General features: G+C 40.0%; 1 protein-coding gene across 1 annotated transcript; it reads right to left on the reverse strand.

Moving 5' to 3' along the window:
* Nucleotides 1-2,418: 2,418 nt before the first annotated feature.
* Nucleotides 2,419-17,741, reverse strand: NIPA1 (NIPA magnesium transporter 1). Its single transcript, XM_033051778.1, has 5 exons — nucleotides 17,524-17,741; nucleotides 14,352-14,399; nucleotides 10,316-10,406; nucleotides 8,931-9,091; nucleotides 2,419-7,651 (listed from the first exon to the last, which is right to left on the reverse strand). Exons 1-5 carry the CDS (start codon nucleotides 17,681-17,683, stop codon nucleotides 7,140-7,142), a joined length of 972 nt encoding a protein of 323 aa, XP_032907669.1. The 5' UTR covers nucleotides 17,684-17,741; the 3' UTR covers nucleotides 2,419-7,139.
* Nucleotides 17,742-18,215: the final 474 nt, after the last annotated feature.

Raw genomic sequence — 18,215 nt, forward strand, 5'->3', positions numbered from 1 at the left:
GCACATGGATGTTAGGCCTATTTTATTCTCTAAGGCAACATAAAACTAATCTAGTATTCTTGACATGAACTTTGCATTTACAAAACAGTGTCGTGTGTGTGTGTGTGTGTGTGTGTGTGTGTGTGTGTATAAAAAACATACTTTAAGATAAAAAAAACTGATGAACAATTTAAAGTCATTACCTAAGTAATGACAAAGTAAGACACTGACTTTTCTGTGTTTTACCAAAAGATACCAAAACGGTGAAGTCTGAAAAAGTTAACAGCTGGTAAAAATGGTTTCTCAAATGAATTAAAAAATTAAAACCTATACCACCTAAACCAGTACAGTACAAACAGAAGCATCTAAGTACTGATAGCTAGGTTCAAAGTTTAAAGGAGCTGAAGAACTTCGTATGCCTGTGATCATGCCAAATACTGATAATGTGATTGTGTACATATTCCTGAGTAAAATAGTAATGTCTGAAGCAAGTCAATTTAGTCTTCCTTTTCCCCTCTTGTCTCCCTCTGCTCTTCTTTGTTCAAAAGCACCTCTCAACCAAGCTAAAACTATAATGAATAAATACCTGAAAATATTAACTGGACTCCTCTAAGCATTTTAGATGCATGTGGAACTTCAGCTGGTCTGTCAATCCCCTCTCTTGTGTTTTTTCAGCTGCTAGTTCTCTTAACATACAGACATCTGTTCAAAGTACAAATTCAAGTGCTTTCAATTTGGCACAAAATTTGGTTTATTAAGTATTTATTTCAAAGCCAAGGGGTGTGCTCAGTAACAGAAAATACTCAAACTATCTCAGAGTAATTTACAACAGCACAGTATTTCATGCATGTTTGCTGAGTATCTGGCAAGAACTCCAAGCATGAGAATGGTGGTAATCTGCCTAATTTAACCCATTCTTATAGGGCAGTTCAGGTGCACAAACCATACTTGTGCCAAGGAATTTCATGAGAAAGGTCAGTGAAGGTCCTTTTGCATGGCTAGGGACATGATTTTTTAGGGCTTAGTATCTACTATGTGTATAAACATCTAGTAAAGTTTAAAAAGGGCAAAGAGCAAACACACACCTGCACAACCTCAGGAAGCTCTAACAGGGTCTCTGGTGATCACTTCTGTGCTTTGTGAAGACAGCTGAACAGAATAAAGAAACCACATCTGTGAATCTACTTGTACAACACCTACAGTGTCAGAAAGAACTCAAGGGACTCTGCTTAAGACTTAAATTTGTAGAACAAACCTCATCAAAATCAACAGGAATATTTTTTCTTTTGACACAATGAGATTTTTGTCTTTAAAGCTCTTCCAAGATGAACTGTGTTGCTGAGATGAATATATGAACTGTGTTGCTGAGATAAATATGCTTAGAGTTGATTATGTCCCAGACTTTCAACAATACCAGTGATGTAAATGGTATATTTGCCTTTACCACAATGCTGCTGTCTTAGAGGCCTAGCTCCTGAGATGCACAAGACAAGGATAGCTGAATTTTCTTACTAACAACATACAGACTCCTTATTCTACTTACTTAAAAGTCAGAGATGCTGCATGCAGAAGTGAAAACCCTTCAAGGTTTCTGGTCTGTCTTTGTACATTGCATAAGTATCATCAATACCTTTAAAAACAAAATTGCTATTAAAAAATCCATATCCATCTTTTCCACTGCATGCATTTAATATTATTGAGGAGCTACTTTCCTTGTTTAAAGATAACTTTGAATTTTGACTGGCAATAATATCAGTGCATCCCCTAAAACACAAATGCACAGAATGCAGCAGTTCTTAATCATAAATCCCACCATTAAAAAAACATCCAGCCAACCAAAATCTAACACACACACAGAGTTATATATTTGCCAGCACCTGATATGAGGATCTAGGAATTTCAGACAAAGCATGAGATGGGCAATCACTGTAATTTTCCAAGCAATTCTTTCTACAGAGAGCTATTATGACAGAGTAAATTAGACTGGTGACACAGACTTCTTTACAGCTGTTGCCACTTGATGTGCACCCAACTGTGGGGCAGTAAATTTTGAAATAGTAGCTCTAGCAAGTAACCAATGCAGCAATGCAGGAACAGAACACTGAGCCTGAATACACAGTTTGAAGTGACTCAAGCCCCAGCAAACATTTCTGCCAGAGAAGTCTGCATTCCACCCAGGGGCAAACTTCAGTCCAATGAAGACATCAGGACTACAGCCTGCTGGTAGATACTGGTATAAGACAACTGAGCCCTTTGTAGGCCAACTGATCTGTACCCATGCAAGAATCTGCTGTTCTGATTAAAAGCAAAGCTGCTATTTTATGGAAGGGTAATGGAAACAGTTTAGGCTTATGAATTGGAATTAGCCTGTAAAGCAGTGTGTGGGAAACTTGATTTCCCCCTGACCCCATTTGCTAAAAATGAGTCACAAAACAATCATTGAGCTAGAAATAAATCATTTATTTTAAAACAATACAGGTTAATAAATAGATTAGTTATCAGAAAACTTAATAAATAGCCTTTTATAATTTACACAAGGCAAATACAACATGCCTATAACTATTTTTTAAAAGCAAAGAGAGTAAGCTTGACTTGTAAGCCATTAACAAATTTATATATACATTATTTGGAAGCTAATAAAATAAACCGTTTTCATGTAATCTGTAGTAACTATATTGCAAGAGCATTGAAGCAACCAAACCTGACATTGTATTTTTGTTGCCAACTACCTTTTCCCTATATCCCATTAGAATTACTTTTTACATTCCAGGAAAAAAATATATTTAAAAAAAAAAAGAAAAAAGAAAGTTCCACAGTTAAAAAAAACAGACTTAAAAATACCCCTTTTGTGTAATATTTTCCACTCTATAGAGCAACTGTCTGGGGAGGGATGTGGACATGGAAGGACCCAACACAACCACAAACAATAAAGGAACTGCAAACTTATTTGCAACTTTTAAAAAGAAATTTCTTAATCCCTAACATTTCAACATTGCTGTCTGATACACTTGGGCACTAGTAATGAAACTGTTGACAACATTGGTGCCTAACACAGTACACATTAAAATTCTGCATTCTGTAAGCCCACAGATAGCACCAAAGAATTATTACAAAGATAACAGGAGACAGATAAACATTTGATAATGCTTGATTTAACAGCAGTTACACCATCTCAAGACAACCACAGAATATCTGTAGAATCCTTGATGTCTTATATTTATGAAACAATAATGTGAGGGGGGCTACAATGTGCAAACAACTTCCCATTTAAAACATCCCCTATTTATTAACCCCAAATTTCTTCAAATACAAACTGTGCATTTTTTTAAATAAAATGAAAGCTAAACCTCACTTTCTAGTATTTCAACAGCTTAATCCAGTGTTTTGATTTTTCAGTGCTAATTACTTCAGAAAAACACCTATGTTCTGACATAAATCAATATTATCAATAGGAAGCCTCACTTGTCCAACTGATATGACAGGTTCTTATTAATGTTAGTTGCAGCTCACTAATAAATAGACTCTATTTACACATATAGAATCCTGGAAAGTCAATACAGCAGATAACTTGTTTAGATATTTTTCTTTTTTACAGAAGTATTTTAAGGTGTAACAAATGTGTTTTTTTGGTTGTATCAAAAAGGTTTCTATTCTCCTACTGAACATTTGAGGGATTTTTATGTTTGACACCTAATAGAGATTGTGACTGACAAATGCAAATCCTCCATACACTGAAGGGATAATGATCAAAGAGCTATCCTCAAGTGAGTACCTAGTAAATATGTTTGACAAGTATTATTGAAGTCAGACATACGGAGTGAAGTGCTTTTTGTATGGATTTGCATTCCACCACTGTAATGAGTCCACTTTGGATCCCTAGCCTCTCCCACTTCTACTTTGGAATCTGAAGTCATCTGGCTTGCAGCTATCAATGCATATAACACAAGGAGAACATGAGAAGGGGCAGACCCACGAGGGATGCCAGAGCTCAGGAGACAACTATGCACATTTGCTCCCTGAGATGATGGAACTCTAGATATCTGTCTTATTCAAAGTGCTTGTCAAAGGGGTGGGGAAAAACAAGGGGGAACAGCTAAAATTAAACTTCAACAGTGCCTCCTTTTAAATCAGAAAAGCAATGGGACTAAAAAAAGGTAGGACACCTAGAAAGAGGAGGGTGTGGGATGGAGGGGGAAAGAATCACATCAACAGTGACAACAGAAAATGTTAATGTGTTTCTAAAGTTAGAACTGAACCAGATCCAGGTACAGCAGAACTTGAAAGAACACTGCTACACACTGAACAAAGTAGCAAAAATAAAGCTTTCAGTTACTTAGCATTCAAGAAGTAAAAGGCTGCAGATACAAATGATGTGCAAGGCCACAAGAATTTATTTCACCTTATGTGCTGGCTTTTGACATCTTGGTTTTAATAATCAAGGTTAATTACACATTTTTAGAAAGCTCATCACAGATGAGGAGCAGCTGGGGAGAAGAAAACTATGCTGACATTTCTCAGTGGTTATGACTGTCAGAGGATCACAGAACATGGTTGCTACTTTAGTCTTCCTCTGCATAGTGAGCACTTACCAAGTAAACTTCGTGTGGTGCAGAAAATGTCAAGGTTTAGACAGGGCCATCAAGTTAATTTGAATCAAATATTCACTAATAATTTGCATATGCTTCTAACATACTAGGACAGGCACTTCATAAATAATTAAGAATTAATTTTAAAACCAAGACAAACATATATGGCCAAAGGAGGAATGAGACCACAATAATTTCCATTCTGACCTAAAGATTTTCATAGAAGTCTTCAGAGATTAAAGGCTAATACAAAACCAACATACAACTCATGAACTCTGAAGCTGAATTTTAAGAAGACAACTTGATTGCTTCAGAAAACAGATAACATTGTTTTAAAAAGTTGGGTAGTACAGGTCTTGTAACCTGTACTAACCTACTTTTCCAAGTTCAATTAAAAAAAAAAGGGAATTAATATAACAAAATATAAGAGTTTGCTGAGAACCAAGATACCATCTTCCAGTCAATAATGGACAGAGGTTACCTTAACCAGATTACATAGCCCAGTCACACTCATCTACAATTCTCAAACTTTCTAAAAACCTTGCACAATATTTGAAAATGATGGTCTTTTCCCTGCTAGTGCTACTCTATTTCATTAACACACCCAGTTACTGTAACAATGCACATTTCTGCCAACTCAGAGCCATTCCCCTGCATTTAAAACAAGCTTGCAAATAACATAGTAGGGCTCTTACTCCCTCACAACAGTCCCTTCAGAACACGAAATCTTTTGGATTCTCTTTTGCAATTATTGCTGCCATTAGTGGGGCTTACAACATCCATTTTAAATGAAAACAGAGGCTGAGTTTCAAGGAGACCTCAATTCAGGTCAACAAAAAACATCACAAGAGCGGACACATTACTCCCCACTAATCAACGTCCATGTTCCTGTCAGGCAGCTACAAAGGTACATTCATGATTTCTTGATAAAGTGTTGTGAATTTTCTCAAATACTGTCTTATAATTACATCGGGATTTTGTTTTCTTAGGAGACGTTCTGATCTAGAAATGTTGAGTTCCACTGTACTCTTCCATTTTTGTACTTACATGGAAACAAACATCCATTGCTTTTCATGCTTTCAAACTTTTTGACTCATGATGTTTTCACTACCAAATGTAAGTAGAACATGAAATTAATTATTTCATTCTTTAACATATCAATATTCTCTAAATGGTTTAAACTGAGCTGTTTGGAGTCATCTCCATCACAGCTTAAGCTGTCGGTACTGCTTGTCAAAATATTACAGCTGAACTGTTCATACAAGTCTATGAATTACTGATTTGAATGTATGTCCCTGTCAGTTACCTAAAACTCAGCTCTCTGAATGCTTCAGTTTTGTCAGTTTTTAACCTCCTTTTCCCACATTATAAGAACATCAGACCATCTTTTTTGAGCTATGAGAAATCTCATGCTCTTCTCTCTTAAATTTCTTTTTTGTGGTCCCTATTTATTAGTGGTTTCACACAGTGGTCTCTATTTTAGTCATTAAACTAAAATAAAGGTATGCTGGACTGATTCCAACACTCCTCTTCCCATTAGGACTATGAGTTTCTCAGAAGCTGTCAAGGTATCCAGGGGTTTCTGTTCACGTTTGTAAATTTTTCCAAAAACATACGGTCCTTCTAGATGCTTTATATGTTTAGAATTTGAATACAGTCCAATACTGTAGACAGTGAAATTGAACTATTAGACCAGTATAGGCCATCTGAAATGAATACATTCACAATTATGCAGTATTTTTTGATTGCAAAGGCACTGAAACAGTTCTGAGCTGCTTACACATAAGCCACCATGTAGGCAATCAGTCTGTGCATCATTTCCACATCCTTCACAGTCTTTCTACTTGTTCCCAATTAAAAACTCTCAGATGAATGCAGTATGTCTTAATGTATGTAAGTTACAAAGAAAAATGCATACCTGGACACTACTATGAGCTGATAAGTAATTAGTGAAAAAGATATTTAAGGGTCCACTCTCTGTATAAAGAATTCAATTTAAAACTCCCATGTCTTCACCGCATGGCAGAAAAAGTTGCCAAGACAGTCACTAAAAAGAACAAATCTGCAGTCCATGATCCAACCAACATTTGTCTGAGAATTCACAGCCTTGATGGTGAAGACATTGCTATACTGAGATTCACAAATTGTTCCACTTACTTTCACCCCCTTATTTTAAGGTATACATCACTTATGATGAAAGGTATCAGATTGAGTGCATTAGAAACTGATGTCCTCTGCCCACAGAAATGGTACCTCAGAAGACATAATACAAGCTTTCACACAAGTCTGTCAGACTATTCACTGATCTTTTGTGACTACCTTTTACAGTGAGGAAATACATCGGTCTCTATGCTGACTCAATCAGTAATTCCAATTAAGGTCATTTATTGTGTTGACTGGGTTACATGGGACAGCTGTTCCTTTGAAACTGGATGGAGGCCTGCAATTCATTTCACATAGGCCACCAAATTGTCACAGGGTAGTTATCAACCTGAATCCTATTTGAAACAGTGACCTAGAAATGAACAGCTCTGCATCCTTCCCTGAGCCATCCAGTTTCCTCTCAAAAATATTTTAATCTGTCTTCATGTTAGGTTTGTTTAAATCTCCAATATTGAAGTTGAATTCCTTGAAGACTTGTATAAGAACAATTCCAATAGATACTGTAGTGAATCCACAAGCCATGCCCAAAAAATCCACAACTCCTACATTACTCCATTCCCTGAAAAGGATGGCTGAAGCCAGCAGGACTAGGGTAGTAAACACAACGTAGTAAATGGCACCAAACACAGAGGAGTCAAAACACTCCAGTGCCTTATTGATGTATCTGAACTGAATGATAATGCTACATCCTAATACTGCTAGAAGTACCAGACAGAGGTACAGAGCCCTTTGACTTGATGGGTTATTGTGAAAGATATCTTGAGCAGCCAGCCCAATGCCTTTTGTGCTGGGAACAGTGAAACTGCCCAACAGAGAGCAAATACTGATGTAAACCATAATATTGGTAGGTCCATGAGCTGGAGCTATCCAGAAGATAAGCAGCAGAAGCATTAGCAGCACTATGCAGAGATAACCCACGAAAACTGGAAAACAAAAAGAAAACAAGAAAATATCAAGATGAGAACTCTTGGTCTTCTAAAGATTTTAGCATGCAAATCATGTCCTAGCAGTGACTTTCAGGTATACATCACAACTAAGATCTGCTATTGAAGGTAGATCCAAATCACTGAGCTTCCAGAAATATACTGGCATCCATGACTGATGATGTTGTCATGTTCTTTGGGAAAAAGAAATAACCATGTAGAAAATTACACACTGTGGCACATTTGAAATGGATTTCAGATGGCTTTTTAAAAATCTTACTCTGTTTTCCATTCAGACTGTACTCCTTAAAGTCTCCCACAACAGACAGAACGATAACACCTCATTCATAAACATTTCGTTAAGGCAAATTGTGTGGATCCAGCAAACAGCTTAAACATAAAGTTAGATCCCACTAAAGTGAGCACATGGGTAGGGACAGTTAAAACAAACGTGAGGCCATATTATTTACATTATATATACAGTACACATATAAGATCAGTGAAAGACATTTCACGCTTTAGAGTTTTAAAGAAATATATAACCAATGCACTTTGTTCAGATTTCAATGGTAAACTGAGACCAAGGTATTTGTTTTACTTTTCTTTGTTTGCAGATTTTTTGAATAGCTGATGTTATTAGGTTTGAGTTTCTCTCACTTAAAGCAAATACAAGAAAAACAATAGTTGGCAGCTTAGCTCTTAAGCAAGAAAAAATAAAAATTGGCCTGGAACATGTTAGTACCAGTATGTGTCCTCCAGCAGCTGGTGAGAAAGAACAGGCATTTCAACATATGTCTCAACAGCCTATTTCTACATACCTTTATTGTGCAAAGAAATCTGGGAACATAACTGGTATTTAGTATAAATTGTTAATTTAAAAAACATGGAGAAATAAAGGAGAGAAGAAAGAGCATTTTTTGGTTTGAGTAAACTTAAATTGAGATCCTAGATTTATACTTTTCATCTCTAAATAGCAAGATACAGTTTTTCATAATGCTATAAAATTACAAGTTCAACTGTTCTGAGCTTGCTGTTCGGGATATTGTATTCAAAAGTATCCATGTTTTCCTTTCTGCACACATGTCCCAATAAATATGACAAGTTCTAAGAAGAGCAGGGCACAATTTTCTTACACAAAACCTGTACTGGTTGCCTCTGTCACATCAAGATTTCTTCATAAGTCAATTTCCCTACCTGGTAGTAGTGGTAAGCCTCTTCCTCGAGTGTGTTCCTGCTCAACCTCAGGAAATCATAATGAATTAATGAAAAAACAAACTACCTGGATTTGTAAGCTTCTCTTCAAGCTCAGCCTGAGTCGTTACACTCTCAGACTTCGGGGAATGGATAATGAGAACAACAGACCCAGCACAGCTCAGCAAACATCCCAGCTTGCCAAGAATGTTCAGTTTCTCTTTCAGCAGGTAAGAAGCTAAGATGGACCTTTGAAAAGAGGAAGAAAAACAGAAGTTTGACTACATCCTGTTAATAATGTTCTAACAATGCTGTGCCATCTGAATCTCCCTTTTAAAGGAATACTATCAAATGCTGATAAATTCTCAAAATGTATTTCTGACATCTGAGGAAAGTTTCATCCATTTGCAGTTTTACTCAATACTTGACATCTCACCTTAGGAAAAAAAAAAACCCAAAAAACTCCTAGCCACAACACTCCAAAAACCAAAATCACATCACTCCCTCAAAGCCCCCCACCCTAAACAACCCAGACGCCCCAAACCAGACATCTAATGCCCAAGGCAGATATCTACCCATTACCAATTTGATGAGCAGTCACAAAGCCCCATTTTATAGGTGTTGAGCAGTCACAAGATAGAAATGACCTTTGGTTACAAAGATCCCAGGGCTCGGCTCAGACATGTAGCTGACCAAAGCAAGCAAAAATATGTTGCCCTATAACAGGATAAAATAATAGATGGTACTTAGAGCACCATCAGTGTGCTTCATAGTGATAGAACTAAAAACAGGCATGAAGCAATGCCATCTACACTCTGAAGCAGATGACCAATTCAGTCCCAGTTCAGCAGGCAACAGAAAAATCTCAAGGCAATGCACAGCTTTGTCTTCCAAGAGTTGTGCTTTTTCACTGCAGTAGTTCCACGACTATAGTTCATCTATTCACAAAACATTAGTTACACATTAAACTCCTTAAACTCACTTCCTTTTCTGTGCCTCCCACAAACATAACTTCTAAGAAGTTGGGGGCATGCATATGCAAGGAACTCCCTTGAGTTTTCCTCCTTGGAAGGAGGCCAGATTCAATGAAATGAAATCAGCATCAATAAACACATGTGGGCTTTGGATAGTGGGTAGAGAAAGACCACGAGGCAAAAGGAAAGATTACATAGTAAGGGAACTGTGAACAAGAGAATAGGCAGAAAAGTCCAGAACAACCACAGAGAAGGGAGAAAAAAATAGGTTTATCTGTTGAGAAATCACAGTGAGAGCTAAAAGCAGAAGATACTCAGGAAAACCCTTCACCACTGCCCAGCTTTCCTGGGGAAAACAGGAATAGGTGACATTATAACACATCATGAGCAGCCATAAGCCTGACATTTCTCAGTGGACCTCCAGTGAGCACTAAGTCCATCTGACATTTTATTAAGTAGTAAAGACATCCAGATAAGAACAAGAAAAGCAAACTCTTACCCAAATGGAACACCAAGAGCTCCCAAGGGTGTCACTAGCACTGTTGGGACTGCAGTGTAGGCCAAGAAATTCCCTATTTGACCCAGTGCCACTGTCAAGAGAACCAGAAATAAGCCTTTAAGTCCCTTTGTAAAAATAAGTAATCAAATCTTGCCCAATACTGTTTGGGAAAGACTGACCTTACTGGAAAACAGATGTTACAATTTGCTTAGTTCTGTTAATTTTGCACGTAAACAAAAAGGCTAGAATTTTTCTATAGTTTTGTATTTGTTAATACAAATTTATATTTGCCACACAAGAGTATCCAAGTGGGCACAGTAAAAAATCCCATTTGAAACTTCTCTTAGTTAAATTAGACTACGAATTAGAAATGCTCATGGATTACAGTACTCAAATATTTGCATGAGGAGGGGTAAAAGTATATATAATCCACAATTTCATCTTTAGAACCTGCATTCGTGTAAAACAAATGTACTTGATTATAGTTCCCAACAGCAATGTTACTTTTTGAGGGGGAAATAAAGACAGTGCTGAGGAATCTCCTACTGAAACACTAAGCACATGCATAAGGGCTCTTCAATACACTACATTAATTTTTCATAACACTATCTAACATCCAAAGTCATTCCTGGCAATTGTAAAAAGGACATGCCTGACAAACCACAGTAACAGCCCTTATTTTTCTCTCCTCCAGTAAAAGCAAATTCCAAGATATACTACAGTATTGCACATCATACCTGTGGTAACAGTTCATGTGTTCAAGTTTTCAGTTAAAAAATAAAACCTGGATAGTTTTGCAAGTGCTGGCAAGTTTATAATAGGTCAACATACCTGTATAGTTACAGGATCTGTGGTAACTGGCAAGAAGCTTGAGATTGAGTACAAATTAAACACAGCTCAAATTTCCAGTTGCTGTTAAAAGCCATTATCAGCATTTAAAAACATTTCAAGAATCCAAGACGTCTTTATGCTCAGGCTGGCACTGCCCTCAACTATCAAATATTGTTACCATCATCCAGTTTTTCACATCTGCAAAGCACTCTGCAAACAATAATTAATTTACCAATTTAGCTCACATTATCAGTAGAGCTGAAGACCTGTGTAACCTACAGGAAATATGAAGGAGATAAACAAACTTTCAAAACTGCAGAGTGTGGCAAAATTATACTAATTAAATTCACTGAGGCTTTCTCCTATGTGCAGCAGTGAGACGGAGAAATTGATGAGCAGCATCTCTAAGGCACAAGAGACAGCAGTGGTCTCCCTGTCCCTGGGAACAGAGCAATTCGGTTATCAGCCTCAGGCTGTTTGGAGACCTATGTGGCAACTCTGGCATTATCTTCAAGGCATCTGAAGGCATTCGGGCAGATCTTGGATGGAGAATGGTGCACAGCTGGCACTCTCCATTTCTGCAGATTACATACATTTCCAAATGACTCGGACAAAAGGTTGCTTTTTTTGGCGGTCAGGTGTGTTAAGTTTCTGTTGGAAGAACTCTTAACAGATGGCACCAACATCAATCCATAAAATAAATCTCTGAAGCTTGGAACATATCGTAGAAGAATGGAACATATCATAAGGCAACTGAACTTACTGGAGGTTTTCCGTATCACCATGGAGGAGTAGTAACAGTCCCTTACCACCACAAATGACAGACCAGAACTAGTTAACATCAATTTAAAAAAAGAATCCTGGTAATTGTTACCATCTACTTGATGTTGAGGACCTTTGCTGGCAACCTACTCAGCCCCCTCTGAACAGAAACCCCTCATCAGATACATCAGTGCTGTAAGTCAAGATATGACTTCAGTTCGTGAAGGCACACCAAGCTTTTAATATGATAAGTACCAGTACCCTCGAAGTTACTCCAACACAAAACTTGATGCACACTGGCATGTCTCCATTAGCATGGAGACCAGGAGTAGATCTGTTCAGCAAAAGATATCTATTCAAGGCATGTCAGAAAGTTTATTTCAGACTAACTTAAAGTTTATTTGCAGCTCACATGCATTAAGTATGTTCCTAGAATTCATCTTCCAACCTAGTTTCATTTTAAAGACCAGGTCAGGAGCTCCAACTGCTATGCAATGTGAAATACAGCCCAATCTGTGGTGACAAACAGGAGATGCACTTCACATGTGTACTCCCCTTCTGCAATACAACACTAATGCAGATGTATTCACTACAAGAAACAGCTACATCTATGCTGCTATCAAAACCTGCACTGAAACTAATTAATTAGCCAATTAATTAGTTTAATGCTCATTGAAATACCTGTACACATGCTGCAATCACTCTTTTGACTACAGAGTAAGGAAAAGTCCCTTAGCAGAATCTGCAGCCCTTCCTCTGAAGTCTTCAGTAATCCAGTGGATCCCAGGGCCCTCAAACGGCTGGGCAGCATTATGCTGAGTCAGCATGCCAACACAGAAACACTTATTCACCATCTGAACAAATACCATGAGAACAAGTTGACAGAGTTTATGTGGGTTTTGTTAACCATCCAAACTCCAAATTCTCTGCTTGAGAAAATTATGTCAGCTGTCATCACTTCAACCAGATAACTGGGGGTATTGCAAACTCCACAATTAACACTTTTCCCCTAACTTTCTCTGTATCCCACAGCACCTTTCTCAGCACCTTTCTCTGTATCCCATAGACCCCTACCTGGCCCTTGCCATTGCTGTTTGTGACTGTGCTGCCATTCTGAGCCTACAATATCCACAAGCAATTCTTCTTGCTTGCTTCCTCAGAAAAGCTAGTGAGGTTTTGTTTTGAAATACCTGCATCTAGCTACTGGAAAGAAGCCAACTGATACCATTCCCTTCAGTTGTTTTGCCTTCATTCAATTTAGTCAGCTCTTCTAAGCATGAAATTGTTTTCTCTGATTCACCAAGATAAGTCCTGCAATAAAACCTCTCTTTTTTTAACTCCTTCTGGTTAGAGATTATAGATGGGAGCCTCAGGAGTGACAAACAGTGACTGATACACAGATTTATTTCTACTTAGGAAGCAGTGATCTTGTCAGGGGAGGAAGTTGTCAAAGAACTACTTAAACTCATGTTAAATCAGCTGAGGACTTTTCTTCTGAAGCTCTGTTGGCTTCTACACTTGCTGTGAACTTTGTCCTTCAATGGGATCTATCGGTTTTCATGCCTTTTGCATAGCTTTAAGACAACAAAACCAAATATCAGACTTACCTTGCTGCCACAAAAACAGGGGCACAATTGGATTTATACATTTCTCAGAAACAGCATCAGAACTTTCCAAATAATTCATAAAAGGCTGGATTAGAGTCTAAAAGTGGAGTATGATTCTAAGCTTGTGGGTAGAACTAGGGCTGATGTGTAAGAGGAGAAAGCTAGTTGCTCCCCAAGCTTGAGATTCACATCAGAGAATGAACTTGGCATTAGCTGAGTTACAAAGATATTAAGGGTAAAATTACACTGATCTCATATCAGTACCACAGAAGGTTTTGCATTAATCTTGCAGATTAAAAGCAAAACTGAAACTGTATCTGTTGAACTAGAAACCAGAAGAGTTTTGATTTGTTGGGTTTTTTTTTCCAATTGAGGCTGGTTAAATGCCTTCTGATCTAAAATATAATACGTGCTCAATGAGCCCTTTTGTACAGAGCAACAATTTTTAATTCAGCTTTGACTTTTATTAAAAGCTGAACTGGCCAGTGCAATAAAGAGACACAAACCATGCAGGAACCCAGAGACAGAGCAGTGTCTGGCTGCCAAGGGCTGCAAGTACCAAATGGTTTGGAAATGAGAAAAGATGTCTGACTCATGTTTGTCCCAGCTCTTTGCAAACACCACCAGGCACGGTAGCCATGGTAAGAGTTTACTAAAAGTGGGGTATTTCTAGGGATGAAATTTCATGACAAGGGAGTGTTAGATTCAAGATGAAAACACAGATTTCCTGATCTCCTATCACCATTTAAGCAAAGCCCTCATTAAAAAAAAAACAAAAAAAACCCAAAACAAAAAAAACCCACCACCAACAACAAAAAACTTTTTAAGATACTTACTTGCAATAGTGCCCGACCACCATACTATATCAGTTAAGTATGAAGTACCTGAAAGAATAGGAAAATGTATTTAGAAAAATATGAAATCAATATACTTGAACTATGAAACAGCATTATTTCTCAGTTATTAAGGACCTTCATTTTAAACCCATTCTTCAAGGCAACTGAATGTGTGATTACAAAAAAAAAAAAAAAAAAAAAAGAGAACAATTTTGGATTTGGCTTATGTTTCCAAGTAAGACCTTCTTAAGACAATGTGTCTGTCAGAAGTTCTGGTTTCCAGTTTGAAGCACCTATGTGACATTAATGCAGTATTGTGTAGAAAAGCATCCAAAATGTCACAAAATGCTTCTGAGGTGACATTTAAACATACAAATTAGAACCACTTCTAGGAGATCTGTAAACCTATGGAAACAGAACATGTTTTGTCTCAGGTAGTTTGCTAATACAACCTCAGTGAAATTGTATAGGAAGAATTGTAGCTGAGAAATTGTTTTGGCACAAAGGTTTGGCAAGACCATGGTGTTGCCCAATCCTCCTGCATGTAAGCATTGGAAAGTGCTACAACTGAAGCCTCTGAGTTCCTGACATACTTTCAGACAAGAGTAAAAACTCTGCATTGTCCTTAATCTTCCCAAACTGGGGGATAATTATTTTCACTGTTGGATTATAAGATCTTGCTTTGGGATGTGCCCAGGTGGAGCCTGTGCACCACAGAAGTTCTGCTTCTGTGGAACATCAAGGCTCATGACCACTTCCTAAACTAAAGCATGGCCTTCTCTGAGCACAACCTTGGCATGAAGTTATGCTCCTATGTTTTGCTTCTTTTTCTAGCAATACAGCTCTGCATCCTTTTGGGAAGATGCCCTCTCAAAAGCTGCTGGAGTAGTAGGCAATATTGCACCTAGTCTGAAATCCCAAATGGAAGAAGAACACAGTCATCACTAACTCTGGAGACATATGAAGAATTAAGCACTTGGAAATCACACTATACAATTGAACAGAGATATGAAATATGACTAATGGAAATGGCCAGCTTTAGAGTGGGAGTAGTAATTTTTTAGACTTTTGTTATTGCATATAAAATAAAAACACTATTGGGGGCAGAAATTATAGAAAATATTGACTCAAGTAAGGTAACTTTGCAAAATATTTGTTACCCACTGCTGTTTCTAACTAGACAAGGATTGCTAATTACATCAATACTATATTATTGATTCAAGAGAGAAGGCAGAAGAGACTTGAAGTACCTCCTTGTTAATTATACAACACCTGCTGAAGACAATGGAAAAAAGACATCATTTGACACTGGCCATCTCAGACTCACAGCTCCAACTGCTAGATTCAAGGCAGAACCTTACTGCTTCATAATACAAAATAGAGTATTGGGGTATGGGGTATTTTCCTGGATGCCTCCTCACTGAACATGCCAGTAGCAAGAACTACAAAATGCTCAGCCAGATGCACAAACACCAATAGTATCTCCAAAACAGGAAGTTTTACAGCTGCTAGCACTGAGAAAGCAGGCACATGCCCACCACTCACTTAACCCAGTGCTCCACTGAAAGCTTTTCAGGAGTAAGTGCATTCAAAATGGAAACTTCTAGCTGCCTTGGGATGCAAAATTATTTTTCTCTTGTGTTTTCTCATTGTTTCCCTTATTAAAAAAATGTCTGTATTTATGATGCAAACCTGATCTCTCTGTGGACAATCAAAATGGGTTACAGCCATCTTGGAGGGAAAGGGAGACTATGCTTGCAAAACAAAAGTTCGTCTGATGCCCTTAAATGTAAGGTCATTGCAGAAAAAGCAATTTTTAGATCAGGCTGCCAGGTTGTAGTAACGTAGTTCCAACTTGCTTTGCTCCAGTGCATTCACCCTGAACATGCTAGATGCAGCAGACAATGGAAATGCAAGTAAAATATAGATATATAAAAATTTGTATATTATCTCTATATGTACGTATTTACAATGTGCAATGTATACAGAGAAAATACCTTGTCCTGGAACTAAAAAGAGTTTTTCATAAAAAAGAGTTCCTAGAATTTATGGGCACATGCTCATACACAGACACCATCATCTACAAAAACAAATAGCTATTGACCACAGTAACACAATTCAAAGGCATGATGCAACCTGTGTTTTCAGTCTTCCCCTTACATAAAAGTATGATACTAACACCAAATACTTTTATTAAAATTGCATTTTCCTATATTCAAAGCACGAAGATACAACTAGCAAATGCTGTTCAGCTACATGCTTTGGGGAACTCCAGTTTCAAAGTAAAATACAGAAGATCTTGACACTTGTGAATTTACAGTTTTGTTTTGGCTAAACTGTCTAGACAGCACAGTCAGTTCCTGAATATGTTCATCTCACGAAATAATAATGAGGCATGGGATTTCAATATAAAAAATACGAGAAATAAATTATTTCACGTTACTGATCTGTCTCTTCTCAAAAAGCAGAAACCACCATGTGACTGATACAACGTGTGCATGTCTGTGGAAAAGGTGGAATAAACAAGCGACAAATATGCCGGTGCTCATGGCAAGAACTATCTAAGCCACAGAAACTGGTGGCAAAGTCCCACAAGTACATGAAAAAGAAGAACCCGTGTATGGACAGGGGTGCATACAACACACAAGTGCTATGTGACAGCCCGAGAGCCCAGCGCGCTGACCGCACATCAGGAAGCTGTTGCTGATGCGCAGTTAACAACCCCTCGCTGCTCTCCCCGCTAACACATCCTGACTGCTCCACCTGCCGCCTCTCCGCTCATCTATCACCTCCCTTGCGCCTCGATCCACTCATGGACCACCGATGGCAAACACGCTTAAGGTGACAAACTAAAGTCGGATCCCCCCGTCCAGACGCCGGGAAGGTGTCCCCCACACCAGGTGACACAGCCAGCCCCCGACAGGCTCTGACACAGCCGAGGGTGCCCGTCCTCCTTGCCCCGCGGGGCGGGCAGGGTCTCTCGGCAGCCCCCCCGCCCTTCGCTCCGGGCCGGCCGCCGCAGCGGGGAAGGGCTGCGGGGCGAGCGAGGGAGCGGCCGGGGCGGGGCGGGAGAGCCGGGACCGAGCCCCGCACCCCGGGAGGTTACCGCGGGTGCGCGGGGAGGCCGAGAAGCCCCGGGAGGGGCGCTCCCACCGCAGCGCCGGGCCCCTACCTCTCCCGCGGGCCCGCACGATCCCCTTCTTCTGCAGGACGAAGGTAGAGCCGTTCACCAGGCTGGAGACCACGGCCACGCTCAAGCCCAGCGACACGGCGGCGGGGCCGGGGCTCTGCGCTGCCCCCTCGCCCGCTGCCGCACTGACCGCCATCCGCATGGCCCCGCCGAGAGCTGCAGGCGCGGCGGCTGCCCGGGCCCAGCGCTCCCGGCAGCGGCTCTGCGCCGGGACCCGCCCTGCGCTGCGCCGCGCCGCGCCGGGGGCGGCTCCGGGCGGGGAGCGGCGGCGGCCGCGGCTCCTGGCGCCCGTCCCGCGCGGGGCCGGCAGCGCGGTGACGTCACCGCCCTGCCCGACGGCCGGCCCGGCAGCGCGGCCCCCAGGGCCAGCCCTCACACCGGGCAGCGCTCGGGGCTGCCAGCGACCGGGGGCAGGCGTGCCGAGAGCAGGGGCATGTGGAGAAATGGGCACAGGGATGTGAGGGGGGCGGGCATCACAGCAGGGCAAAAGGGTGCGGAGAGACAGAGGGGTGCGAGAAGACGTGCAGGGGGATATGTTCTGCAGGACAGGCGAGTCCCGCCGGGCCAGTGTTTCTGGCGTGGAGGAGCGCTTCTTTCCAGCGCTCTCGCTTTCCCCTGGGGTTGCTGACACTCACGTCGTCTCCCCGGTCCGCCCGAAGGCGTGGGGTGTTGCG

The sequence above is a fragment of the Catharus ustulatus genome, chromosome 2 (assembly GCF_009819885.2).
Source record: "Catharus ustulatus isolate bCatUst1 chromosome 2, bCatUst1.pri.v2, whole genome shotgun sequence".
In the NCBI taxonomy this organism is placed as follows: Eukaryota; Metazoa; Chordata; class Aves; order Passeriformes; family Turdidae; genus Catharus; species Catharus ustulatus.

What these genes read in the sequence shown, in the direction of transcription:
- NIPA1 (XM_033051778.1), bottom strand. Translation starts at nt 17,683, where the DNA reads ATGCGGATGGCGGTCAGTGCGGCAGCGGGCGAGGGGGCAGCGCAGAGC. An exon ending in CGTGCGGGCCCGCGGGAGAG is followed by an intron (nt 14,400 to 17,523) that starts GTAGGGGCCCGG and finishes CTATTCTTTCAG; the next exon opens with GTACTTCATACTTAACTGAT. An exon ending in GCTCTTGGTGTTCCATTTGG is followed by an intron (nt 9,092 to 10,315) that starts GTAAGAGTTTGC and finishes CTCTTTTCAAAG; the next exon opens with GTCCATCTTAGCTTCTTACC.